This window comes from Lepus europaeus, chromosome 21, assembly GCF_033115175.1.
Source record: "Lepus europaeus isolate LE1 chromosome 21, mLepTim1.pri, whole genome shotgun sequence".
Taxonomy (NCBI): Eukaryota; Metazoa; Chordata; class Mammalia; order Lagomorpha; family Leporidae; genus Lepus; species Lepus europaeus.
In genome coordinates this window covers 59,838,801-59,864,523 of record NC_084847.1, presented here as the reverse complement: position 1 = coordinate 59,864,523, position 25,723 = coordinate 59,838,801, and the positions used below count along the sequence as shown (strand labels likewise).

At 67.1% G+C, this 25,723-nt stretch overlaps 1 protein-coding gene across 1 annotated transcript in view; it reads left to right on the top strand.

The window, feature by feature from the left end:
• The window catches only part of DNAAF5 (dynein axonemal assembly factor 5), a 30,603-nt gene extending 5,165 nt beyond the window's left edge, over positions 1–25,438 (top strand). Inside the window, exons 3-13 of the mRNA XM_062180480.1 lie at positions 1,135–1,259; positions 3,643–3,761; positions 8,530–8,762; positions 9,097–9,309; positions 13,278–13,421; positions 15,299–15,467; positions 18,392–18,539; positions 19,621–19,771; positions 21,248–21,404; positions 22,452–22,643; positions 24,779–25,438. Of these exons, the coding sequence (XP_062036464.1) occupies positions 1,135–1,259; positions 3,643–3,761; positions 8,530–8,762; positions 9,097–9,309; positions 13,278–13,421; positions 15,299–15,467; positions 18,392–18,539; positions 19,621–19,771; positions 21,248–21,404; positions 22,452–22,643; positions 24,779–24,915 (1,788 nt within the window). The 3' untranslated portion in view covers positions 24,916–25,438. The remainder of the gene's footprint in view (positions 1–1,134; positions 1,260–3,642; positions 3,762–8,529; positions 8,763–9,096; positions 9,310–13,277; positions 13,422–15,298; positions 15,468–18,391; positions 18,540–19,620; positions 19,772–21,247; positions 21,405–22,451; positions 22,644–24,778) is intronic.
• The last annotated feature ends 285 nt before the right edge of the window (positions 25,439–25,723 follow it).

Sequence of the window (25,723 nt, the reverse complement as noted above, 5' to 3'; positions counted from 1 at the left end):
CTCCTGTCGGTGTGAGTCCGGCAGTTGGGACGTGCCTGTCTTTGTCCCTGGTTTTGGCGGTTAACCCCCTGTGTCCGTCCAGAACCATTCCTGTGTTGTCTGTCGGCTTTACAACAGCCGTAGGCTCCCACGGAGCGCTGGCCCGTGTGGCTCTGTCCGGGCTGGGCGGTCACAGGCCCCACTCCTCCCAGACCCGGGGGCCTGTCCTGAGCCTCAGAGGGCAGCCCCTGGACAGCCCCAGCCCCAGCCCCAGCGATCTGTGCCGATGCCCTGCCTGCAGAGCTGCTGTGAGCGTTGCCGTCAGCCACAGCCGGCGGCCACTGCGTCTCAGGCCTGGGCTCCCTCAGCCGTGGGGCAGGCGGGACACCGCCGATGGCCGGCCCGGTGCTCAGATGGGGCTGCCGGGCACACCCTGCTCCCACGCTCAGCAGCTCATGGTACCTCTGTCTCTTGGGCAGGTGGACGGTGTCCGGGTGGTTTTAGGCTGACTTCTGCCCCTTGGGACACTTGGGACACTTCCGCCTCCGACATTCAGGAGCAGAACTGGGGTCTGGGGGCTTGGAGGACAGGAGGCTTGGAGCCACAGCGTCGTAAGGCAGGCTGAGCAGCCCTGTGGGGAGGGCACCCACTCCGGCCAGGGAGTCCACTGAGCAGCCCTCCAGGGAGGGCGCCCACTCTGGCCGGGGGAGTCCACTGAGCAGCCCTGCGGGGACGGGGATGGCACCTGCTCCGGCCGGGGAGTCTCACTGAGCAGCCCTCCGGGGAGGGCGCCCGCTCCGGCTGGGGAGCGCACTGAGCAGTCCTGCGGGGACGGGGATGGCGCCCGCTCCGGCCGGGGAGTCCACTGAGCAGCCCTGTGGGGACTGGGACGGCGCCCGCTCCGGCCGGGGAGCGCACTGAGCAGCCCTCCGGGGACGGGGACGGCACCTGCTCCGGCCGGGGAGCCCACTGAGCAGCCCTCCAGGGACGGGGACGGCACCTGCTCCGGCCGGGGAGCCCACTGAGCAGCTGGCGTTGCTGAGGCAGCAGCCACCATGCCCGCCGTGGCCTAGGTGAACCCGCTGGGCCAGCGAGGGGAGGGCTGGCCTCGGGCTGGTGCCGTCCCACTGAGCTCTGTGGCTTCTGTGCCTGTAGGTGCGACAGGCAGTGACGTCAGTGGTGGGCAGCTGGCTGCTGGACCTGCGAGACCGCTACTCGTATTTCCACAAGCTCATCCCCTTGTTACTGTCCAGCATCGATGACGAAATGCCGGAAATCCGGTGAGTGTGCGTGCCGGGCCTGAGTCCAGGACGGGAGCCAGGCAGTCACCTGCAGTCACCTGCCCTGTGTCTGTGGGGAGGGTGACTCAGCACACAGCTGCCCTGTGTCTGTGGGGAGGGTGACTCAGCACACAGCTGCCCTGTGTCCCTGCAGGGGGAGGGTGACTCAGCACACAGCTGCCCTGTGTCCCTGCAGGGGGAGGGTGACTCGGCACACAGCTGCCCTGTGTCTGTGGGGAGGGTGACTCGGCACACAGCTGCCCTGTGTCTGTGGGGAGGGTGACTCAGCACACAGCTGCCCTGTGTCTGTGGGGAGGGTGACTCGGCACATAGCTGCCCTGTGTCTGTGGGGAGGGTGACTCGGCACACAACTGCCCTGTGTCTGTGGGGAGGGTGACTCGGCACACAGCTGCCCTGTGTCTGTGGGGAGGGTGACTCGGCACACAGCTGCCCTGTGTCTGTGGGGAGGGTGACTCGGCACACAGCTGCCCTGTGTCTGTGGGGAGGGTGACTCGGCACACAGCTGCCCTGTGTCTGTGGGGAGGGTGACTCGGCACACAACTGCCCTGTGTCTGTGGGGAGGGTGACTCGGCACACAGCTGCCCTGTGTCTGTGGGGAGGGTGACTCGGCACACAGCTGCCCTGTGTCCCTGCAGGGGGAGGGTGACTCAGCACACAGCTGCCCTGTGTCCCTGCAGGGGGAGGGTGACTCAGCACACAGCTGCCCTGTGTCTGTGGGGAGGGTGACTCAGCACACAGCTGCCCCGTGTCTGTGGGGAGGGTGACTCAGCACACAGCTGCCCCGTGTCTGTGGGGAGGGTGACTCAGCACACAGCTGCCCTGTGTCTGTGGGGAGGGTGACTCAGCACACAGCTGCCCTGTGTCTGTGGGGAGGGTGACTCAGCACACAGCTGCCCTGTGTCTGTGGGGAGGGTGACTCAGCACACAGCTGCCCTGTGTCTGTGGGGAGGGTGACTCGGCACACAGCTGCCCTGTGTCTGTGGGGAGGGTGACTCGGCACACAACTGCCCTGTGTCCCTGCAGGGGGAGGGTGACTCGGCACACAGCTGCCCTGTGTCTGTGGGGAGGGTGACTCGGCACACAGCTGCCCTGTGTCTGTGGGGAGGGTGACTCAGCACACAGCTGCCCTGTGTCTGTGGGGAGGGTGACTCAGCACACAGCTGCCCTGTGTCTGTGGGGAGGGTGACTCAGCACACAGCTGCCCTGTGTCCCTGCAGGGGGAGGGTGACTCGGCACACAGCTGCCCTGTGTCCCTGCAGGGGGAGGGTGACTCAGCACACAGCTGCCCTGTGTCTGTGGGGAGGGTGACTCAGCACACAGCTGCCCTGTGTCTGTGGGGAGGGTGACTCGGCACACAGCTGCCCTGTGTCTGTGGGGAGGGTGACTCACATGTAGCTGCCCCGTGTCCCTGCCGTGGCAGAGCCGTCTCAGTTGACGGCGGTCAGCTTGTCTGGTTTCCAGTGTTGTCCAAGACTGCACTTCCACTGCTGTGATCCTCCTCGGTGGTCCCTCCTGTGTGGGGTCCCACGGCACCACCCCCACCTTGCTCAGTTGACAGGATCTGGCCCTGACATGCGGTGTAGGGATGAGCAAGTGGTCCCTGGGATTGGATGTCCCCAGGCGCACCATGGACCCGTGTGTCCGTGGAGGAGCCCAGGCGCACCGTGGACCCCGTGTGTCCGTGGAGGAGCCCAGGCGCACCGTGGACCCGTGTGTCCGTGGAGGAGCCCAGGCGCACCGTGGACCTCGTGTGTCCGTGGAGGAGCCCAGGCGCACCGTGGACCCGTGTGTCCGTGGAGGAGCCCAGGCGCACCATGGACCCCGTGTGTCTGTGGAGGAGCCCGGGATCTCCGTGGACCCCGTGTGTCCGTGGAGGAGCCCGGGATCTCCGTGGACCCGTGTGTCCGTGGAGGAGCCCAGGCGCACCATGGACCCCGTGTGTCTGTGGAGGAGCCCGGGATCTCCGTGGACCCCGTGTGTCCGTGGAGGAGCCCGGGATCTCCGTGGACCCCGTGTGTCCGTGGAGGAGCCCGGGATCTCCGTGGTTCCCGTGTGTCCATGGAGGAGCCCAGGCGCACCGTGGACCCCGTGTGTCCGTGGAGGAGCCCGGGATCTCCGTGGACCCCGTGTGTCCGTGGAGGAGCCCGAGATCTCCGTGGTTCCCGTGTGTCCGTGGAGGAGCCCAGGTGCACCGTGGACCCCGTGTGTCCGTGGAGGAGCCCGGGATCTCCGTAGTTCCCGTGTGTCCGTGGAGGAGCCCAGGCGCACCGTGGACCCGTGTGTCCGTGGAGGAGCCCGGGATCTCCATGGTTCCTGTGTGTCCGTGAAGGAGTCTGAGCGAGGCTCTCCTCTCGTTCCGCAGGCAGTCGGCCGCGGACCTCTGGGCGCAGGTTGGGCTGCAGTGGCAGCAGGAGAATGAGGCGGACCTGAAAGATAAACTGGACTTCGCCTCGCCGCCCCCACCCCACTTCCCCCTGCAAGGTGAGTGGCGCTTCCCCGGGGAACCACAAGGGATTCTGGGTGCCCCAGGAGGTGCCGGGCTGGATGCTGCTCCCTGCATAGGGGAGCGGCCCCCGGGAGGCCAGCAGAGCCTGTTCCTCTCCTGACAGTTTTGCTGTGGAGAGGCGCATGGGCTCCTGTGGGCTCCTGGAAGTGTCCGTGTGCACAGCTGGGCGGTGTCCGTCCCCGCCTCCCCCCCAGGTCTCAAGGCTGTGGGGGCTGTGGTGTCCTCAGCAGCTCTGCTGGCGCTGGGGGAAGATTCCAGGTGGCCGGGAAGGTGCCGCTTTACCGGAAAGAGCTCCAGGCATGGGTCACGAGGCCCCGTGCACCTGTCCTCACCAGGCCACCAGTGCCTGGCCCCATAGCCCTGACGCTGCTCTGGAAACCCTGTTACTCCCGGGGAGGAGGCTCTCCCGTGTGGGCTGTGAAATGCACGTGTGTGTGTGTGTGTGTGTCAGTTTGTTTCTACTTACTCTAAAGGCAGGGAGACAAGACAGGGTCTGTGGCCCCCGGGTCACTCCCCACGTGTGTGGCCACGACTGCCCCGGCTGGGCCAGGAACTTGGTCCACATCTGAACCTCCCAGGGTGCGGTTAGCAGGGAGCTGGGCTTGGGGCTGGAGCCAGGGCTGGGACGAGGGGCTGCAGTGTGCGGTGGGGTGGAGCAGGCTCAGACGAGGGGCTGCAGTGTGGGGTGGGGTGGAGCCAGGGCTGGGACGAGGGGCTGCAGCGTGGGGTGGGGTGGGGCTGGAGCCAGGGCTGGGACGAGGGGCTGCAGTGTGTGGTGGGGGTGGAGCAGGCTCAGACGAGGGGCTGCAGTGTGGGGTGGGGTGGGGGTGGAGCCAGGGCTGGGACGAGGGGCTGCAGTGTGGGGTAGGGTGGAGCCAGGGCTGGGACGAGGGGCTGCAGTGTGCGGTGGGGGTGGAGCCAGGGCTGGGATGAGGGGCTGCAGTGTGGGGTGGGGTGGAGCCAGGGCTGGGACGAGGGGCTGCAGCGTGGGGTGGGGTGGGGCTGGAGCCAGGGCTGGGACGAGGGGCTGCAGTGTGTGGTGGGGGTGGAGCAGGCTCAGACGAGGGGCTGCAGTGTGGGGTGGGGTGGGGGTGGAGCCAGGGCTGGGACGAGGGGCTGCAGTGTGGGGTAGGGTGGAGCCAGGGCTGGGACGAGGGGCTGCAGTGTGCGGTGGGGGTGGAGCCAGGGCTGGGACGAGGGGCTGCAGTGTGGGGTGGGGGTGGAGCCAGGGCTGGGACGAGGGGCTGCAGTGTGGGGTGGGGTGGAGCCAGGGCTGGGACGAGGGGCTGCAGTGTGGGGTGCCATCCTAGCTGCTGTGCCACACCCTGTCCCTTCTGGGCTGTTCTCTTAAATCTAGCACTGCACACAGACAAGAACAAACGTGGGCAGGGTGCAGCCCAGGCCGGCGAGTACCCCCCACCGCCACCCCTCCACCCCAGCCTGGTCAGTGCTGGCATGGCCTGAACTCAGACCCCTCTGGGGTCGGTGCTGTGAGCCGTGGAGGCTGGCGCCAGCTCCCTGGGGTCACATTTGCTCTGCTGCCCCGATCCGGCCGCCGTCTGCGCCATGGCCTCGCTCCCCTCGCTGTGAAGCTGGCCCCGGGCCACTCCCTCTTGGGTGCGGGCAGGGTTGCTCTGGTCTCAGAGTCAGTTGGAAAACACAGTGTGTGTTATAGATGCAGAGCCCGGGCAGAAAGGCCGCGTGGGTGTGTTAGGCCTGCCCCTACGCCGAGGGTGGGAGTGGGTTCTGGGGGGGAGGGTGCCTCCTCCCCAGCTGCTTGGCTCACTTTGCCGTGGTCGGACCTGGAAGCCAGACCGTGGCTCATGTTCACGACAGACGGGAGGTGTTTGAAAGCCGCAGGTGCGCCTGGCCCCGACCGTGTGTTGGGTGTGGGTTCTCCGGTGCCCGTGGTGCTACCTGGAGCTCCCCAGAGCTCTGGTCATGCCTGGGATGTGCTGAGCACATGGGGGGGCCTGGAGCAGGCTGCTTGTCAGGATGGCCGTGAGTGGGAGGAGCACGGGCGGGTGGCGGTGAACACGCGTGTGCTCGGGCGCTGGCTGGGGCCTCTGCCCTCCTCTCCCCCTGGTGAGTCCTGGGGGAAGCAGCCCCTGTGCAAGGTTCCCCAGGAGAGGAGAAGGCCGAGCTGCAGCTCAGGCGACGGTGGGCGTGGGGCGTAACACAGCTGGGTGCTGGTAGTGTGGCCGCCTGACTCCCTCCCATGCAGCTCAGACACTGACGAGAGCAGGGCCAGGGTCAGCGCCGCTGTGTGCGCTCCGCGACCTTGCGGGCGCGGGGGCCCTGGGGAGGACGCCCAGTATCCCTCGGCCCCTCCTGACCGCTGGCCTGGTCTTATCACGAGATCTGGGGCACGAGCTGATTCGCTTCTTCCCAGCTGAGCTGTGTGTTCACGTGGAACCCCCCCGGGAACAGAGCTGGGGCCGCTCCCGTCCCGTGGCTCGTTCTGAAAGTTCCTGCTCTGGGGGCTTTTAGACGCCTGCTGTTTGCAGTCACTTCATCAGCCAAGCAGTGGAGCTCATTCTAACAGAGCCAGAGAGCCCCGTCTCAGGGACAGTGCTGAGGCCCAGCCCGCTGTGGGGTGCGGCCTGGCCTTCAGGGGCCCCCAAGTGCCCTCCTAACCGGCGACACCACCATCAGCGCGGACTCAGGAAGCAGGCGTGCGTGGGGAAGCTGGAGACGGGCGTCCAGGCGTCCGGGGGGCCGTGCAGCCACGCCGCTGCTCATGCGTGGCCGCGAGGCTGCAAGTGGGGTCCAGGACCGGCAGCTCTGGAGGGAAGCCGCCGCTGCGGCAGCCAGCTCAAGGGCTTCGCGGCTTCACAGGACCCGTGGTGTCTGCCACCATGGGGAGGTGGCACCAGGATGGAAAAGCAGCCCCAGGCAGTGGGCAGTGAGCAGGTGGCGGCCAGGCACGCCTGGCCCCGGGTTCCCAGGGTTCTGTCTGCTCTGCCGAGATGGAGCACGGCCTCAGGCCACCGCGGAGCTGGGAGCCAATCCTTGGGACCTCCTGCGTCCCGGCCACAGGTCCCCATGGCGGCCGTGTTCTCAGCGAGGCAGAGGACCTGCAGGCTGGCGCTGTTCCCTCTTCACGGTCACATGAGCTCCTCCGAGCAGACAGCACGAGCTGAGCCTTTGGGAGCTGGCTCTGTAGCATACGACCAGGAGGGGACGGGAGTAGGTGCCGGAGGCGGGCCTGAAGGCTCCGTGGTTCTCGGTGTTAGAGTTTAAGTTAAATCCCGCCTGGCATGGCTCCGTTTCCACCTGCCGAGGGTCGTGAGTTTTTAAAATGAAAGCCTTTGCACCAGGAGCAGGCGGTGTGGCGCGGCAAGGCGAGCCGCACTTGGGACGCCTCCATCCATGTGAGCGCCTGGTTCGAGTCCCACCTTTTCTGATCCGGCTTCCGCTGGCACCTGGCCCAGGCCCAGCTGTTGCAGATTTTTGGAGAGAGAACCAGCAGATGGTGGCACACCCTCTCACTGTATTCTCTCTCTGCTCTTCAAACAGAATAAGTAAACAAATAAACGAACCTTTGTTTAGGAAGGAGGAGAAAACCGTTCTTCACCAAAAAAGTCTTTTAGTCAAAATTCTCAGTCAGCTTTGTACAAATTGACAAACTGATCCTAAGGATGACGTGGAGTCTGCAGCCGGGAGCTGCGATGGGCAGAGACCAGCACCTGCTCGGGGCTCACCAGCACCTGGGATCCAGATGGCTCCCGGGGACGGACAAGAAGTGGACGACACGTGTGGGCTGTGGGTTTCTGTGGGACAGGCTGTTGCCAACCACCCCCCGGCAATGTGGGAGAATTAACCCTGAATGTACTGTGGCAGCCTGCGGCCTGGGCCGGGTGGCTCTGCTGGGCACGCGCCGTGACGGGGAGTGACGGGGAGCTGGAGGCCGAGGGCTCCTGCGTGTGCAGGGTGCAGGCAGCCAAACGGCAGAGACTCCAGCAAGGAGGTGACCCTGACGGCAGCTGTGCCCACGGAGGAGATTACGTCCCCCACAGGGACGGGGCCAGCGCCTCTGGGACTGGCTGCAGGGACAGTGACTGCCCCCCCCCGCCACGTGGCCCTGCCGTTCCAGCCATCAGGGAAAGTGATGGCGTGGGTCTACTCACAGGGGCGCCCACCCACACGCACTCACAGCCACGTTTGCGACACTGCAGACTGGAAGCAGCTCCATACTCATCAGCAGGTGAAGGGGTCAGCAGTTGTGCAGGGCCATGTCACACGGCCACACCACAGGACAGCCCTCGGCGTCTCAGCCAGGTCATGCACGTGACAGCCCTCGGCGACAGGAGGGGACACGCACTTAGCACGGCTGGGCACGGCCACGTCAGGACAGCCCTCGGCTGTGGAGGGGTGGTGCAGTTATCCCTGCACAGCTGGTTACATCTCCTCACTGATGGCCATGTGACAGGACAGCCTTTGGGGACGGGAGGGGACGTACACGTAGCACAGCACGGCCGGTCATGAGTGTGTCCCACAAAGTCTGACGTGAAGTTCTAGAACATGCCGGCTCATCTGTCAGACAGATCGGTGGCTACCCACGGGCGGGGGTAGCGGTTTTCACAGGCACCCACGGTGAGCTGGGCACTGGCTGTGTCCCTTTGTTTCTGTCTTGAGAGTTTGGGGGCTCCTGTGGCCCTACGGGGTACCTCACGTGGGTGACGGCACTGTCCACGGGGCCACGGAAATTCTGAGTCTCGTCGGGTTTCTCCCGTCCCCCAGAGAGCCGCCCAGTGCTGGGCTGTCGGGAGCTCGTCCGCAGGAACCTGTCCAAGGTGCTGCCCGCCATCTGCCACGACATCGGCGACTGGGTGGCGGGGACCCGGGTGAAGTCCGCGCAGCTGCTGGCCGTGCTGCTGCTGCACGCCGAGGACCACACCACGCAGCACCTGGAGGCGGTGCTCCGGACCCTGTGCCACGCCTGTGCCGACGAGGAGCCGGCCGTGGTCAGCAGCGTGAGTACACTGTGCCGCGGGTCCTGGGGCCTGGCCACAGTGAGGGTCTCGGCCGTCTCCCTCACCCCAAGACCCCGGCCGCCGGCTGTTGTCCCCATAACAGTGTTGCATGGCCGTGCGGGGGTGGCCTCTCTGCTTGTGGAGAAGCCCCGGGGTCAGCCCACACTGCTGTGTCCGTGGCTGCGCCTGTGGTCACCAAGACTGAGAGGCCTGTGGGCCACTCCTGCGAAACCGAGGGTCCTGGGGAGCCGTGTCCTGTGTGTGTCCTGTGTGTCGTGCGGGCCTGTGGGGGCGGGGCTCCACCTCATCCCTGGTGTCCGCCGTGTCTCCGCAGTGCACGCGGTCCGCAGAGCTCGTCGGCGCCTTCGTCAGCCCAGAGGTGACACTGAAGCTGCTGCTGCCCCTGCTGAAGCGGTCGCCCAGCCCCGCGGGCCTGCTGGTCCTCGCTGCCGTCATTCGGGGCTGCCCCCGGGAAGCCCTCCGGCCGCACCTGAAGGCCCTGGCCACGGAGCTGGCCCAGCCGCACATCTGCCAGGGCTCTGAGAGCGTAAGGGGTGCCGGGGCGCGGGTGGACGGGTCCCAGGGTTCCTGGCTGCTCAATGCTGCGTGTGCGCCAACCCCGGGCAGGGCACAGGGTGGCCAGCCGCCTATCGGGACCTCCAGCTGTGGCTGTCTGGATCCATGGCTCTCCCTTGCTTGGCTGCACCGGCCACGCTGCCGGCGCCCTGTGGTCCGTGCCTGGCTTGCTGAAGGTTCAGGGCGGGTCACAGCCTGGCCGGGAGGAGTCCTGGACCTGCTGCCACCAGCGGCCACGGGCAGGACAGGGCTATGGGGACATGTGCGCTCCCCCAGTGGCAAGGGCACGAATCTCGCTGCATGTGCCACACCCACGGCATGGCTCTGCACGGCCTCATGTGGCATCCAGCAGATGTGCCTCAAATCTAGCCAGGGGCTCTGCACACAAGCCAGTGCACCTGCGTGGTGTGGTGAGCCCCCTGCGGCTGAGCTGAGGCGGCCGAGGCACTGGACCTCACCCTGGGGACACCGTCCTGGACTCTGCGGGGCCCTGGCAGCGTCCGTCTGCACTGCCTGTGCCCCCGACCTGCCTTCGGGAAGGGCTTGGCCTCGGCACTCCCCAGGGCTGCCTGTGCCGCAGCATCGACTTTGCCAATAACTGCTGGGACCCCAAAGGAGGGCTGGGGTCGGGGCTGGCGGCTGCAGCAGGTGGGTTCAGCTGTGGACAGTCAGCTGTGCCCTGCTCTGTCCCCTGGTGGGGTGCTGGGTCCCAGCTGTGCCGTGGGCATCCCTGGGAGCCTGTCGGGCACAGGGAAGCGGGGGTTGGGAGGAGGCGAACGAGCTGCCCACTGCTGCCGCGTCAGCCCCAGGCCCAGGCCCACTGTGGGTCCCTACACGCACTGGCAAACCAGAAGCACCAGTTCCCCGCAGGGTGTGGCTGGGAGGGTCGTGTGCAGAGTTGTGTCCGACGGGCCTGGCGGCAGAGCACGGGTGGGCTCTGTGTCTGTCGGTCACGGAGACTTGAGTCCCAGGCGGGGCCCTGCGAGGCCCGGGTTCTGTGTTTGGTCCCCTGCTTCTGGTTTCACAGAGGAGGCGTTCACACAGCGATGTCAGGACAGAGATGGAGCCCCGTCACACGCGTGCAGCCCCCTCAACACGCGTGGCCCCATCTTCCTATGTGCAGCCCCCTCATGCGTGCACCCCATCACAAGCGTGCAGCCCCCTCACATGCGTGCCCCATCTTCCTGTGTGCGGCCCCCTCATGCGTGCACCGTCACACACGTGCAGCCCCCTCACACGCGCGGCCCCATCTTCCTGTGTGCAGCCCCTCATGTGTGCACCCCGTCACACGCGTGCAGCCGCCTCGCGTGCACAGCCCCATCTTCCTGTGTGCAGCCCCCTCATGCATGCACCCCGTCACACGCATGCAGCCCCCTCACACGCGTGGCCCCATCTTCCTGTGTGCAGCCCCTCATGCGTGCACCCCGTCACACACGTGCAGCCGCCTCGCGCGCGCAGCCCCATCTTCCTGTGTGCAGCCCCCCTCAGCGTGCACCCCGTCACACGCGTGCAGCCCCCTCACACGCGTGGCCCCATCTTCCTGTGTGCAGCCCCTCATGCGTGCACCCCGTCACACGCGTGCAGCCCCATCTTCCTGTGTGCAGCCCCCTCAGCGTGCACCCCGTCACACGCGTGCAGCCCCCTCACACGCGTGGCCCCATCTTCCTGTGTGCAGCCCCTCATGCGTGCACCCCGTCACACGCGTGCAGCCCCATCTTCCTGTGTGCAGCCCCCTCATGCGTGCACCCCGTCACATGCGTGCAGCCCCCTCACACGCGTGGCCCCATCTTCCCATGTGCAGGCGAATGCAGCAGCCCAGCACCTGTCTAGTCCCCTCCCAAGCAGGAGGCCCTGGCCGCTGGGGTGTGGTTCCTGCTGCAGTGACCCGTGGGTCACCGTGAGGAGAGCTTGGGGCTGTGTCCAGACCCAGCTGGAGGTTCTGGAATTCTGTTGGAAGGAGCCTGTGCAGGTGTGGGGTCCGGCTCCCGGTACAGGTGCTTTCCCAGGTGCCCTGGGGACACAGCGAGCTCAGCTGATCTCTGATGGGTGACAGGGAGGGCGACTTGGCTATTGCACAAACGCAGAGAGCCAGGGACCGGGGATGTTGTGGACCCCTCGGCTCCTTGGAGGGGTGGGGGTGGAGAAGGGGCAGCGCTCGCCGTGGAGCCCAGATCCTGAGTCCCTGGGCCTGTGAGACGAGGCAGCTCGGCAGGTGCCCCCTGGGGCGCAGCCCCTGTGTTCTAACTGTGCAGAGGCAGCTTCTTAAGATCTGTTGTCAGTCGTCCTGAGCCCCGCTGTGGCCTCGGAAGCCGGTCGGTCGGTCCAGGCCAAGGGGGTAGAGACAAAAGCAAAACCCGTGGCTTCTCCCTGGGCAGATGGTGCCCCCTGTGCTGGGGTCTTCAGTGGGTTTGAGGGGAATGGAGTCTGAGGGTGCCTGGCCCCAATGCCCGGAGCCTCTGGTGTAACTGTGGTTTTCGTGGCTGGTGAGTGAGCTGTGGCCATTAGAACCAATCCGTCACCAGCCAGGTAATCGGCAAACTCCTCCGTGCAAACGTGCCCCCAGCTCTGCTAGTTCCCGAGTCACACATGTGGGTTACACGCGTGACCGCTCCCGGTTCTGCCCGGGGCCTTCGACCAGCCCAGCTGTGTGCAGTGCCGCCCCGGTGGGGCAGGGGCAGGACGCGCTTTCTGGACGATGGGGTTTTCATGTATTTGCTCTCTGTGAGAACCTGGGCCGTAGCAGCATCCGGACTGCGCAACAGCGGGAAGAGCAGCACAAGCGGCCCCAGCCCCTTCCAGCCCTGCCTGACCCACACCGCGACTCCTTCCTTCCGTCCGTCCTTCCGTCCATCCTTCCGTCCGTCCGTCCGTCCTTCCCTCCCTCCCCCCTTCCTTCCCTCCCCTCCCCTCCCCTCCCCTCTCCTCTCCTCTCCTTCTTGAGAGGGCTTCCATCAGCTGGTTCGATCCCCAGATGGCTGTAACTGGACCAGGCCGAAGCCAGGAGCTTCTTCCAGGTCTCCCATGAGGGTGCAGGGGCCCAAGGACTTGGGCCATCTGCTACTGCTTTCCCAGGCCTCAGCACAGAGCTGAATCAGAAGTGGAGCAGCCAGGACTTGAACCAGCGCCCACATGGGATGCCGGCACCGCAGACTGGCTTTACCTGCTGCGCCACAGCATGGGCCCCACGTTTTCTTTTTAACTCTGAGGGGAGTGGGAGAGCTCTAGGGTGTCTAAGCAAATCCAAAACAGGCTGTTCTGTTAATATTTATTTACTCGAAAGGCAGAGACACACAGAGCGTATGCTCCTGTCTGTGGGCTCACTCCCCAAATGGCTGCAACAGCTGGGGCGCGGCCAGGCTTCAGCCAGGACTGCTGGGTCATCCCACGGGGGCAGGGGTCTGAGCGCCTGGGTCTTCCCTGCTGGAGGCTGCGTTGGGAGCAGAGCAGCTGGGGCTGGCGCTGGGCCTCTGACGGTTGTGGGTGTGCCGGCTGATGGCATAACCGCACTTCGCCACCTGTCCTAGCTGTCATGTGTGTGGGCTCCGGCAGGCAGCACCTGTACGGGCCACACGCCAGGGGCATTGCACACAGCACGCATGCCTTCACTCTCACTCTGGGTTCCGTGTCCCCCGTGTGCTCCCGTCGGGCTCAGTGCCCTGCACTGGAGGGGCCTCAGGTGGTCTCCCTCTTGTGAGCTGCATGTGCTGTCCAGGGCCCTGACCGCAGGCCACGCGTGCTGTCCAGGGCCCTGCCCATGGACCACATGTGCTGTCCAGGGCCCTGACCACGAGCCCTGCCTGTGGGCCATGCATGCTGTCCAGGGCCCTGACCATGAGCCCTGCCCGTGGGCCACGCGTGCTGTCCAGGGCCCTGACCATGAGCCCTGCCCGTGGGCCACGCGTGCTGTCCAGGGCCCTGACCGCATGCTGTCCTCCCCAGGATGGCTACCTGCAGAATCTGCTGCTGTGCGTGCAGGCCCTGGTGTCCGTGTGCCGGGAGGACTGCAGGGAGTGCGGCCTGCAGCTCATGCAGGTGCTGGTGACCGTCATGGCCGTGCCGGGGACCTCGGGCCTCCAGGACAAGGTGAGCGCCCTGAAGAGAAGGTCGGGCACCGCGGGCAGAGCCAGGCTCTGGGGCAGTGGAGTCGCACAGGAGCAGGTGGGATGTTAGGCTGCGTCGGGAGGGTTCATAGAACCGCACGTGAGGCTGCGTTGGGGGGGCTCGTAGGGCCACACGTGTGCCTCGAGTCGGGCAGAGCCCCGTGGTCATCCTGGGTTACTGTGGTGCAGACAGCTGTGGTCTCTGCCCTGAGCGCTGGGCCAGCTGCTCCTAGGGCCCCCAGGACTCCTGGTGTGGCGTGGGCCGGTGGACGGAGGCCTGAGTTACAGGCCAGCCGGCTTTGTCCCTGAGCTGTCACCCTCGGTTCCCCTGTGGGGTGACGTTTACCGTGAGTCCGGCCGAGTGGAGGTGCTAGGTGGGGAAGAGGCCGTCCAGCGTGTTCAGTCCCCCTGGTCCTGGCCCCAGACCGAGCCCCTGCTCTCAGTGGGTCCTCCTCTGGGTCTGGCGTCGTGAGCAGGTGCACATCTGCTGTGCACACAGCCTTGAGACGTGTGGGATTGGGGGGCCCTCGGGGGCTCGCCCTGCTGAAGTGGCGTGGGTGGCTGCGTGGGGCCTGGGGGGCCTAGTGCCGGAGCTGCTGTGCCCTGGGGGACCTGGGAGGCCTGAGTGCCAGAGCTGCCGTCCCCTGGTGGCTCTGGAGGCCTGAGTGCCGGAGCTGCCGTCCCTGGGTGGCTCTGGGAGGCCTAGTGCCGGAGCTGCCATCCCTGGGTGGCTCTGGGAGGCCTAGTGCCGGAGCTGCCGTCCCCTGGTGGCTCTGGGGGCCTGAGTGCCGGAGCTGCCATCCCCTGGTGGCTCTGGAGGCCTGAGTGCCGGAGCTGCCGTCCCTGGGTGGCTCTGGGAGGCCTAGTGCTGGAGCTGCCGTCCCATGGTGGCTCTGGGAGGCCTAGTGCCGGAGCTGCCGTCCCCTGGTGGCTCTGGGGGCCTGAGTGCCGGAGCTGCCGTCCCCTGGTGGCTCTGGGAGGCCTAGTGCCGGAGCTGCTGTCCCCTGGTGGCTCTGGGGGCCTGAGTGCCGGAGCTGCCGTCCCCTGGTGGCTCTGGGGGCCTGAGTGCCGGAGCTGCCGTCCCCTGGTGGCTCTGGGGGCCTGAGTGCCGGAGCTGCCGTCCCCTGGTGGCTCTGGGGGCCTGAGTGCCGGAGCTGCCGTCCCCTGGTGGCTCTGGGGGCCTGAGTGCCGGAGCTGCCGTCCCCTGGTGGCTCTGGGAGGCCTAGTGCCGGAGCTGCCGTCCCCTGGTGGCTCTGGGGGCCTGAGTGCCGGAGCTGCCGTCCCCTGGTGGCTCTGGGGGCCTGAGTGCCGGAGCTGCCGTCCCCTGGTGGCTCTGGGGGCCTGAGTGCCGGAGCTGCCGTCCCCTGGTGGCTCTGGGGGCCTGAGTGCCGGAGCTGCCGTCCCCTGGTGGCTCTGGGGGCCTGAGTGCCGGAGCTGCCGTCCCCTGGTGGCTCTGGGAGGCCTAGTGCCGGAGCTGCCGTCCCCTGGTGGCTCTGGGAGGCCTAGTGCCGGAGCTGCCGTCCCCTGGTGGCTCTGGGGGCCTGAGTGCCGGAGCTGCCGTCCCCTGGTGGCTCTGGGGGCCTGAGTGCCGGAGCTGCCGTCCCCGGGTGGCTCTGGGAGGCCTAGTGCCGGAGCTGCCGTCCCCTGGTGGCTCTGGGAGGCCTAGTGCCGGAGCTGCCGTCCCCTGGTGGCTCTGGGAGGCCTAGTGCCGGAGCTGCCGTCCCCTGGTGGCTCTGGGAGGCCTAGTGCCGGAGCTGCCGTCCCCTGGTGGCTCTGGGGGCCTGAGTGCCGGAGCTGCCGTCCCCTGGTGGCTCTGGGGGCCTGAGTGCCGGAGCTGCCGTCCCCTGGATGTGCTCGCAGGCTGAGGAGACCCTGGCCTCGCTGGCGGCCGTGGAGAACGTGACGGGCAGCCAGGACCTCTATCGGAAGCACCTGGGCCCCCTCCTGGAGGGGCTGACCGCCTCCCACGGCAGCTGGACCGTGCATGTGGCCGAGCTCATGCAGTTCTGCGTCGTCGTCACCCAGGCAGGTGAGCCCCTCCCCCAGCAGAGGGCCTCGGCGAGGGCCGGCGTGCCACAGCCTGGCCGCTGCCCTTGGAGAGTGGGACCTGGGCACAGAGCCCCAGAGACGGCTGGGCAGACGCTGGAGGCCCTGGCTGGGGCCACCCGAGTCTGCCGGGCACTGGGCTTCTCCACGGCTTTTCACATGGCCCGGCACCTTCCCTGTGTGGGCTGCTCCCCACGGGCGGGGCTTCCGGGACGGCACTTTGAGGGAGGCCGGTGTTGTGGGCTGCACCCCTCGGAGCTGGTCTCATGCCGGGGCCCGGTGGTGAGCCCTGTACGGCTCCAGCTGACTCGCGGCCTGTCCAGCAAAGCAGCTCCTGTCCTCTGTAGGGAGACACCATCTGCCGTTCACCCCAGCGCCTGCAACCAGCAGCCCCGAACAGGTTCCCACGTACGGGAGCGTCGCCACAGCCTCCCCGGGTGTGCACCGGGAGCCAGAGCTAGCACTGGCGGGTGCTGTGTGTGTGGCCACATACAGTCAGCGTGAGGACACGTGCAGTCAAGTGTGGGTGCTGTGGGCGAGGACACAGCACGGGTGCTGTGGGGGAGGACACACGCAGTCAGTGTGAGGACACAGTGAGTGTGGGTGCTGTGGGGAGGACACAGTGAGTGTAGGTGCTGTGGGGAGGACACGCAGTGAGTGGGTGCTGTGGGGGAGGACACACACAGTCAGCGTGTGGCTGTGCGGGGGCAGCGGTGTTGTGGGTGCTGGGGTCGGCTCCCTGGCCTGACTTGGGGGCCTGTGTTGTTTGTGGTTTTTGCGTCTGAAACTCCCCGGCTAGAAAGGAGACACTGCTGACGGCGTCCAGAGCCTTGCGTGTCCGCACGTCTGCCTTGTTCTGCACAGGGGAAGCCGAGGGCACAGAGCCTCACAGCGGTCACCCTGTGAGTGAGCAGCCAGCGACTCCAGAACCTTCCCTGACCCCCCCCCAAGTGCACACACTCATGTGCAACACAGGAACATGGGCGCACACACGGGTGCACACAGGAACACAGATGCTCATACGCGTGCACACACGGGTGCACACAGGAACACGGGCACACACACGGGTGCACACAGGAACACGGGTGCGCACAGGAACACAGGTGTATATACGCGTGCACACAGGAACACGGGCACGCACACGGGTGCACACAGGAACACAGGTACATACGCGTGCGCACACGGGTGCACACAGGAACACAGGTACATACGCATGCGCACACGGGTGCACACACAGGAACACGGGTGCACACAGGAACACGGGCGCACACATGGATGCACACACAGGAACACAGGTGCACACAGGAACACGGACGCGCACACGGGTGCACACAGGAACACGGGTGCACACAGGAAAATAGACAGTGGTGCACACACGGGTGCACACAGGAACATACACAGTGGTGCGCACACGGGTGCACACGCACCCACACATGTCCCAGGTTGACTCGTCGCACACCAGGAGGGAAACCGGCGGTGTCTGGTCGCTAAGAGCTGTTTTTTTAATGATTTATTTATTTGAGAGGCAGTGTTACAGTCTCCATCCACTATTCACTTCCCACACAGCCACAAAGGCCGGAGCTGAGCCGTTCTGACCAATCTGAAGCCAGGAGTGTCTTCCGGGTCTCCCACGCGGGTGCAGGGGTCCAAGCACTTGGGTCATTGTCCACTGCTTTCCCAGGCCGTGGCAGGGAGCTGGATCGGAAGTGGAGCAGCCAGGACTCAAACCGGCACCCATGTGGGATGCCGGCGCTGCAGGCAGAGGCTTAGCCCGCCCGCCACCGCGCAGCCCCAGGAGCTGGCTGTGACCCAGTGACCTGGAGAAGTGGGGCGACAGTGCCGGGCGGGACCCCAGGGGCCCACAGCACGGACGCCTGCTGCCGAGGGGGCAGAGCCCATAGGGGGGCGGAGCCGGCGGCGGAGGCGTTGACGTGGCCCGAGTGGGGTGGGGCCCGCGGTGGGGGGGCGCCCGCGGAGCTTGGGGGCCCAGGCTGTCAGGTTTGCGAAGCCGCCGGCCCTGGGCTCCCTTCACGCCCCGGCTCCGGCGGCCCGTCCAAGAACCCACCCAGGACGGGGAGCGCACACGGAAATGCGGCACAGGGCAGGACAAACGCCCGGGGCGGTGGCAGCTGTGGCTCACGGGGTTGAGTCCCCGCCGCCCACATGGACACCCAGACTGAGTGGCAGCCGTGTGCGTGTGGGAAGCCCCCGCAGAGCCTGTGGGGGTTGGGGGTGGGCGGGTTTGCAGGGAACCTGGCTGGCACCGCAGCAGGACGAAGCGGAGCTTTTCAGGCCAGTGCCTGCCCTCGCTCTGCCCGCAGTGAGCGATGTCCTTCCGTGCGTGGGGTCCGTGGTGCTGAGCCACGAGCGACAGACGCTGTTGATTAACCCGGGCGTTAAACAGGAATGGTAGTTTGGTCCCCGTGTGTGAGACAGCTGGCATGGGGTGGGCGTGTGCACAGGGACACCTGCTCCACGTCCCAGCTCCCTGCTGGTGTGCACCCCGGGAGGCCGTGGGGTCGGCTCGTGGGAGACCTGGGTGGAGCTCCCAGCGTCTGTGGAGGGAACCAGCAAATAAATAAATGGGACTCCACCCCCCACTCCCCGCCCCATGAACAGCAGCGCTCGGAGCTGCTGGGCGTCCCCTGGTGTCACGGAGCCCACAGGGTGTGAGTGACTCGTCCTGGGGCGGGGGCGGGGCGATGGCTGCGGGGCTCAGGAGCTGGCCGCCCTGGGAGGCCCCTCAGGGAAGCAGGAAGCTCTTCCATGGCTGGCAGGGGAGGCCGGGGCGACGACGCTCTGTCTGCCTGGGTACCCGCCTGGATGGTCCATAGCAGAGGCCACTGGGGGCGAGGGGGGCTCCTGGCTGGCCGTCTACCTGCGCCCACACCGGCTGCTGTTTTGCAGGCCCCGCTGTCGGAGAGGTGCTGCCCCAGGTGGTCCCCACGCTCAGGGCCTGCCTCCAGCCCACCCAGGACCCACAGATGCGCCTGAAGCTCCTGTCCCTGCTGACCCAGCTGCTGCTCCGGCCGAAGGACACTGTCGACTCCCAGGGGTAGGTTGGACCCAGGCGCGCAGAGCCCGGGCTGGAGTCCAGGTGGGGGAAACCTGCAGTGTGGGGAGGGGTCCCCTAGACACGGCCTCAGAGTGAGGGTGAGTGGTGGTCTCAGGACGCGGGTGTGAGGGTGAGTGGTGGTCTCAGGACGCAGGGGTGAGGGTGAGGGGTGGTCTAGGACGCAGGGGTGAGGGTGAGGGGTGGTCTCAGGATGTGGGTGTGAGGGTGAGGGGTGGTCTAGGACGCAGGGGTGAGGGTGAGGGGTGGTCTCAGGACGCGGGTGTGAGGGTGAGGGGTGGTCTAGGACGCAGGGGTGAGGGTGAGGGGTGGTCTAGGACGCAGGGGTGAGGGTGAGGGGTGATCTAGGACGCAGGGGTGAGGGTGAGGGGTGGTCTAGGACGCAGGGGTGAGGGTGAGGGGTGGTCTAGGACGCGGGGGTGAGGGTGAGGGGTGGTCTCAGGACGCGGGGGTGAGGGTGAGGGGTGGTCTCAGGACGCGGGTGTGAGGATGAGGGGTGGTCTAGGACGCAGGGGTGAGGGTGAGGGGTGGTCTAGGACGCAGGGGTGAGGGTGAGGGGTGGTCTCAGGACGTGGGTGTGAGGGTGAGGGGTGGTCTAGGACGCAGGGGTGAGGGTGAGGGGTGGTCTAGGACGTGGGTGTGAGGGTGAGGGGTGGTCTAGGACGCAGGGGTGAGGGTGAGGGGTGGTCTAGGACGCGGGTGTGAGGATGAGGGGTAGTCTAGGACGTGGGTGTGAGGGTGAGGGGTGGTCTCAGGACGCGGGTGTGAGGGTGAGGGGTGGTCTAGGACGCAGGTGTGAGGGTGAGGGGTGGTCTAGGACGCGGGTGTGAGGATGAGGGGTGGTCTAGGACGTGGGTGTGAGGGTGAGGGGTGGTCTCAGGACGCGGGTGTGAGGGTGAGGGGTGGTCTCAGGACGTGGATGTGAGGGTGAGGGGTGGTCTCAGGACGTCCCAGTGAAATGATGAAGACACCTGGGAGTCGGGGCTGGGGGAGTCGGGGCTGCCGTTTTCCGACTCGGCCCCTCCCTCCCGGCCTGCTCCGCCTCACGCCCTCTGCTTTGCAGGCAGTTCCACGGCTACCTGGAGACGGTGGTAAAGGACATCCTGGCGCCCAACCTGCAGTGGCACGCGGGAAAGACTGCCGCCGCCATCCGCACAGCCACCGTGTCCTGCCTGTGGGCGCTGACCAGCAGCGACCTGCTGTCGGCCCAGCAGGTACGGCGGGGAGGGGCAGAGGCAGGGCCAGGCCGCAGGGTCAGGGTCAGGGCGGCGGCACACGCTGCGGCTCGGCAGGAGGCTGTGTTCCGCTGTGGCCGTCTGAGCTGAAGCGGGGACAGTTCCCCGTGCCCCTGCTCGGCGTGTGCGCGCCACCTGCTGGAGGACAGAGAGGTTGCTCCTGACTGAAGTACCGTGGCCAGGTGCCTGGGCCGCCTGTGTAGGACCCGTGCCCCCCGCAGAGTTGTGAATGCTGGGTCTCTAACAGCCGCTGTCCAGGTTGGACAGAAACCGTTCACCTAAGTCGTGTTGTCCACAGCTTTGTCTACATTTGTGTACCTGAACGGCAGAGTGACAGCAACACAGGCCCTCCATCCTCGGGTTCACTCCCCAGATGGCCGCAGTGGTCAGAGCTGGGCCAGTCCAGGAGCCAGGAGCTTCTTCCGGGTCTCCCACGCGGTGCAGGGGCCCAGGCACTTGGGCCATCTTCTTCTGCGTTCCCAGGCCACCACAGGGAGCTGGATCGGGAGGGGAGCAGCCGGGACTTGAACCGGTGCCCATGTGGGATGTGGGCGCCACAGGCCATGGCTGTGCCCACTGCACCACAGCACGGGCCCCTCGGTTACGTTTGTGTCAGGCCAGGTGCTGGGGCCCCGTCAGAGGGCCGGGATTGGACTCCCGGCGCTGCGTCCGTCTCCAGCCTCCCGCTGGTGCAGCCTGGGAGACGGCGGCAATGCCTCAAGTGCTTGTGCCCCCGCCACCCATGTGGAGGACCCAGACCAGGCTCCAGGCCGCTGGCCTTCGCAGGCATTTGGGGAGTGAGGCAGCAGGTGGGGGCCGGCCCTGTCTCATGTGATAAGTAACTGGACAGTAAGCGAGTCACGATGGGCGGGCGGCGGAGGCTGGGTTGACCAGCGTCGCGGTGGGCGAGTGGTAGAGGCCGGGTTGGCGGGTGTCGCGGTGGGCGGGCGGCGGAGGCTGGGTCGGCCTGTGTCTCGGTGGGCGGGCGGCGGAGGCTGGGTCGACCCGTGTCGCGGTGGGCGGGTGGCGGAGGCTGGGTCGGCCGGTGTCGCGGTGGGTGGGCGGCGGAGGCTGGGTCGGCCGGTGTCGTGTCACAGTGGGCAGGAGGCGAGGCCGGGTCGGCCGGTGTCACGGTGGGCGGGCGGCGGAGGCTGGGTCGGCCCGTGTCGCGGTGGGCGGGTGGCGGAGGCTGGGTTGGCCGGTGTCGCGGTGGGCGGGTGGCGGAGGCTGGGTTGGCCGGTGTCGCGGTGGGCGGGTGGCGGAGGCTGGGTTGGCCGGTGTCGCGGTGGGCGGGTGGCAGAGGCTGGGTCGGCCGGCGTCGCGGTGGGCGGGTGGTGGAGGCCAGGTTGGCGGGTGGCGGAGGCTGGGTCGGCCGGTGTCGTGTCACAGTGGGCAGGAGGCGAGGCCGGGTCGGCTGGTGTCGTGGAGGCCGGGTCAGCCCTGTTGCTGTGGCAGGTGGCGGCTGTGAGGGAGGCGCTGCTGCCCCAGCTTCTCACCACCCTGGAGGACGACTCCCAGAGGACACGGCTGACGTCCTGCCACATCCTCGACACGTTTTTAAAGAGCTGCGGAGGCGCGAGCGACCCGGACACGTTCATCAAGATTTACCCTGGTAGGGCGAGCTCGGTCTCCAGCGCTGTGTGCTGGGTTTGTCAGGTTCCTCGTATGGCGGACGGAAGGGGAGTGTCGGAGTGAAACGTCTCTGTGCGCGGCATGGCTCAGGGAAGCAAGTGCACCGGGCGGGCGGCCCCAGGGCTGCCAGACCCCGCCTGGAGCAGGAGCGGTGGCCAGGCCCGGGCGTGAGAACAGGACCCAGGGTGGGCTCTGCGGGCTCCTGCTATGCTGGCAGCAGGGAGTGCCGGCGTGGCCCTGGTGTTGCCGCCGGACAGCTGACAGGTGCCAGGCGCAGGGGGGCCGGGAGCGAGGTGGCCACTCAGAAGCCACCAGGGAGCCATGCACCGCTCGGCACAGGCGGAGGCGGCCCACTGCCGGGGGTGCACCTGCAGAGCACCGAGCACCCGCGGGAGCCTCCTCACAGCCCGGTGAACCCGCAGAAGCCGGAAGGGAAGCAGAGGACGGGGTAGCAGCTCCGGGGGCCCAGCAGTGGCTCTGCCGACTGCGGGAACAAGGACCCGGGTGGACGGGGGGCGGACACAGGGCCTAGTCCCTCTGTGCCTCTGTGTGCCCAAGACATTTAGTAAGTTTAAGGTTTTCCTGGAAAAGAATGGTGAATGGGGTTTTTAAAAAGATTCGTTTACTCACTTGTTTGAAAGGCAGAATAACATTCCTGTACCATACCCTGGAAGCAGCAGAGCATGCCTGAGTCCTTGGGCCCCTGCCCCCACGGGGGAGACCGGGATGGAGCTCCGGGCTCCTGGCTCCGGCCTGGCCCGGCCCTGGCCGCTCAGGCCTCTGGGGAGAGCCAGCGGGTGGAGACCCCTGTGTCTGCCCCTGCCTTGCAGATAAGTCAGCGAACCTGACACAGGGACGGGAGAGGAAGGAGGGAACTGCCAGCAGGGGGCGCTGTGCTGGCCCGGTGCTGTGCAGAGCCCATGCTGCCCGGGTCTGGGGGCCGCTGGGCAGGTTGTGGGAGCGGCCGCGTGGGCTCCGTCCTGGGTGAGCCCCGAGGTCACTGTCGCCCCTGTGCCCCTCCTCCCAGAGCTCCTGAAACGCCTGGACGACGTCTCCAACGAGGTGCGGGTGGTGGCGGCCTCCACCCTGGCCACGTGGCTGAAGTGCGTGGGGAGCGCCGAGGGCCGGGCTCAGTACCAGGGCGCCGTCCAGCACCTGTACAGGGAGCTCCTTGTGCACCTGGACGACCCCGAGAGCGCCATCCAGGACGCGGTTTTAGGTGAGGCCTCCCGGAACCGCCCGGAGCGTGGGCCTGTGGTCAGGGTGTGCTTCCCGGGGCCGCACCGCGTGGGGTCACACAGGCCTCTGCTGGCCACTCTCACGTTGTCTCCGCGCGCACGTGGGTGGCCGGGACGGGCGGCTCAGGCTGAAGAGCCCGGCCTCGCTGCTGGGAAGCATGTTCTTGTCTGAGAGAGAGAGGAGGCGCCAGCCACCGTCCACTGGGTGCTTGACAGAGAGAGAGAGAGGAGGCGCCAATCACCATCCCCCGGGTGCTACCCAGATGCCTGCAGTGGCCAGGTCTCCCACGCGTGGCACCACTGTGTAGAGAAGGGTGGGGCCGTGGCTGTTCCAGCTGACCCCACTGGGGGTCGTCCCCTGCCCGCACAGGGCAGCTGGCCACGCCCTCATCACCTCCCTGGGAGACCTCAGCTCTTAGTGGGGTGGCGGCCACACCGGTCGGGGTCAGAGGAGGGCCCACGCCTACCATGGCAGGCATGTGTTCTGTGGGATCTGGTTTCTCGTGTGAGACTCGGGTCTTGTCCTTGGCTGTGGCACTGTGGGCTCTCCCCGAGAACAGGGCCCGGAATCCTGGCCTCGGCTTGTTTGCGAGTGGGTGGGTGTGCCCACAGCAGGAGGTCTGGCCGCCGGGCGAGTGCTTTCTGGGTGCTGGGGAGACGCAGGTGGCACAGGCCGCAGCCGTCGTGCTGGTGCTGGGTCTGGACCCCAGGACCCACCCTCCACTCCCCGTGGCCCCCAGATTCCCTTGGTATACCCTAGCCCCGCCCCATCTCCGTCCACTCTCCGTCCTCTGCCAGTCCTCTGCCCGCCTTGGAGCGGTCACTTCACGTCCAGGCCACAGCCTGGGGCTGACCCACATCCTGTGGGCAGCTTCACCCCTCTGCTGTCCCACACAGCCTCCCTCGGGGCCTCGCTCTGCCCCACCACCCCCGCAGCTGCCCAGCCTTTCCCAGGAACTGGGAGCACCCCCACTTCTGCTACAGCACAGACCCTGGCCCTCCCTCCCGCGACCCCCCCTCCCCCCTTGCTGGCTCGGCCGCTCCTCGTGCCCATGCATGCACAGTACCCCTGCTCCCGCCCTCCCCGCCTGCCTCGGGCCGGCCCATCCTCGGCTCCCCGCATGCGTCCAGCTGCCTGGTGGACACTGAGGCCTGACAGTGCCGCGGCCTCTCAGGTCGCAGGGGTCTGCCGAGGGGCTCCCCGCAGCGCCCGCTGCCTCCCCCTCCCACTTTCTCTCGTGCATGGCACCGTGGACCCCAGACGCTTTCCCGCTTACCCCCGCCAGCACGGGGCGTGGGTGGGCCTTGTGAGGCCGACACAGGCAGGCTGCCATGGACACGGGCTAGAGGCGGCGGCACCCGCAGCTGCTGCTTGGCCTTGATGTGAGCCACATCCCGGGCCCAGTGCCATGCGGAGACCCTGTGTCTCAGTCCCATGGTGCCATGCGGGGACCCTGCATCGTGAGCCCATGGTGCCACGCAGAGACCCAGCATCCCAGGCCCAGTGCCACATGGAGACCCTGCATCCCGGGCCCAGTGCCACGCGAGGCCCTGTGTCCCGGGCCCGCAGTGCTACCCAGAGACCCTGTGTCCCGGGCCCAGTGCCACGCGAGGCCCTGTGTCCCGGGCACGGTGCCACGTGGAGACTCTATGTCCCAGGCCCAGTGCCACGCGAGGCCCTGTGTCCCAGGCCCGGTGCCACGTGGAGACTCTATGTCCCAGGCCCAGTGCCACGCGAGGCCCTAGAGGGCCTCCAGCGATGCCAAGTGGATCTGAGTTCTGTGTTGAGATTGCTGAGCAGGACCCCTGACACAGGGCCACTGAGCGGCGTGTGCCTGGTGTGTGTGCGGCGTGTTCACGGCGTGTGCCTGGTGTGTATGCAGCATGTTCATGGTGTGTGCGTGGCGTGTTCACGGCGTGTACCTGGTGTGTATGCAGCATGTTCATGGTGTGTGCGCGGCATGTTCACGGTGTGTGCCTGGTGTGTATGCAGCATGTTCATGGTGTGTGCGGCGTGTTCACGGCGTGTGCCTGGTGTGTGTGCGGCGTGTTCACGGCGTGTGCCTGGCGTGTGCACAGCGTGTTCACAGTGTGTGCCTGGCATGTTGTCTTGCAGGTGCCCTCAAGGAGGGCAGCGGCCTGTTCCCCAGCCTCCTGGTGAGGGAGACGGAGGCCGTGGTCCACAAGCACCGCTCGACCACCTACTGCGAGCAGCTGCTGCGGCACGTGCAGGCCACGCCGGCCGCGCAGTGATGCCTGCTGGGCCGGGAGCAGAGCCAGGCCCCTCCTCGCCCGCCCGACCCCTCAGCCCGCAGACGGCCCTGCCTCCGGCGGTGGGGCCAAGAAAGGTGGAGACAGCTGGAACCTGCTGGCCCGGGCAGCTCCTGGACAGCTGCTCGGCCGGCGCTTCCTGAAATAGCCCCAGCAGCGTGTGTGCCCGCGTCGTGTCCACGTCCACGAGAGGCCGCGGTCATCTGAAACGCCAGGGCCCCGCAGGCCCTGCTGCCGCCTCCGTCCCCACGTCCTGCAGAGGAGAGAAGCCCAAGTGGCTACCAGCACGTCTCCTCCAGCTCTCAGGGACGTGGGCGGTGAACGTGACGCAGCCATGCAGCGTCCGGCAGCGCCAGGCCAGGGCGCCCGCTCCCTGCCGCCCAGCCCCAGCCACACCAAGTGCCTAAAGGAACGTTGGACGCAGGCTCGCTCTCGGGCCAACGTTCGCGTTAACACACGGGTGCTGTGTACGTTTTCTAACAGATATTAACATTTACGCTTTGATGGTTGGAAATGTAATTAAAAATATTTATTCTAATTATGCTGTGTGCCTGTCTGTGGGCCTGGGCAGTTTTCAGAACGGCTCGGTGACCCAGGCTCCGGGACGTGAGGCTGTGGGTCCTGTGCAGGTCGGCCGCTGCCCCTTGTGGGGCGCCCTCTAGAGGGCAGGTGGCAGAGCTGCACGGGCCCGGGGCTGGGGGCCCACCTGTGGGGCTGACCCTGAGAGCAGGAAGCCCTTGGCCTTGGGGAGGGCTGGGGAAGGGTGGGGAGTCAGCCTGGGGGGTGCTGG